The sequence below is a fragment of the Monopterus albus genome, unplaced genomic scaffold (assembly GCF_001952655.1).
Source record: "Monopterus albus unplaced genomic scaffold, M_albus_1.0 scaffold1321.1, whole genome shotgun sequence".
In the NCBI taxonomy this organism is placed as follows: Eukaryota; Metazoa; Chordata; class Actinopteri; order Synbranchiformes; family Synbranchidae; genus Monopterus; species Monopterus albus.
In genome coordinates, this window is record NW_018129199.1 from 1 (window position 1) to 767 (window position 767).

The window sequence follows — 767 nt, forward strand, 5'->3', positions numbered from 1 at the left end:
TGCCTCACTGCTAGCATTGCTAAAAACCTGTCTTTCTCTCATTTGATAACTTTTACTTCAGCTTTTTGAGCCATGTTGGTTGTGTTTAATGAACATTCATGAATGTCTAGACAAGATTTTGTGCTAATCCATGCTAAATTAAATGATACATGATACAATTATAGTCTTAGGAGCATCCTGGTTTGACCACATCAGAGAGTGGCATTCAAAGAAAGACCAGTACAACATCCTCTTCCTGACCTATGAGGACATGATCTTGGTAAGATGTGCTTTTCTCCTCAGGTTGTTAATGTGAAAACACTCCAATAAATTCTTTGTCAGAACTGAAGTTTTCCTCTGTTGGTCTCCTGTTTCTTTGTTTCAGGACCTGAAGGCAGCAGTAACTAAGATCTGCAGTTTCTTAGGAAAAAACCTCAGTGAAGCAGATGTTGATGAAGTTGTAGAAAAAGCCACATTTAAAACCATGAAGAAAGACCGAAAAGCCAACTATGAGTTTATACCAAAAGAAGAGATCAGTGGAAACTTCATGCGCAAAGGTAATGCGACATAACTGCAGCTCTCATAACTGCAGAGAAACATCTGAACACATTGCATGTCAAATTATTTAGTGCAGCTTGAAAATCCGAGCCACGTTTGACTGCTGTGAAAAAAAATCTCTGTTTCACCATCTGAAATCCTGCCATTATTAACAACAGGAGTCTTTAATTTCCACACCATGGCAGCAGTCACGATTTTAGAAAAGCTGAACCCTTCTTAACATACAAACC

The 767-nt window shown here is 38.3% G+C and overlaps 1 protein-coding gene across 1 annotated transcript in view; it reads left to right on the forward strand.

Annotated features, from left to right (window-relative positions):
* Nucleotides 1-164: 164 nt before the first annotated feature.
* LOC109953783 (amine sulfotransferase-like) overlaps nt 165-767 on the forward strand; it is a gene marked incomplete at its 5' end in the record, with an annotated part of 1,222 nt that continues 619 nt past the window's right edge. The window contains 2 exons of the mRNA XM_020589245.1: nt 165-259; nt 365-536. Of these exons, the coding sequence (XP_020444901.1) occupies nt 165-259; nt 365-536 (267 nt within the window). The remainder of the gene's footprint in view (nt 260-364; nt 537-767) is intronic.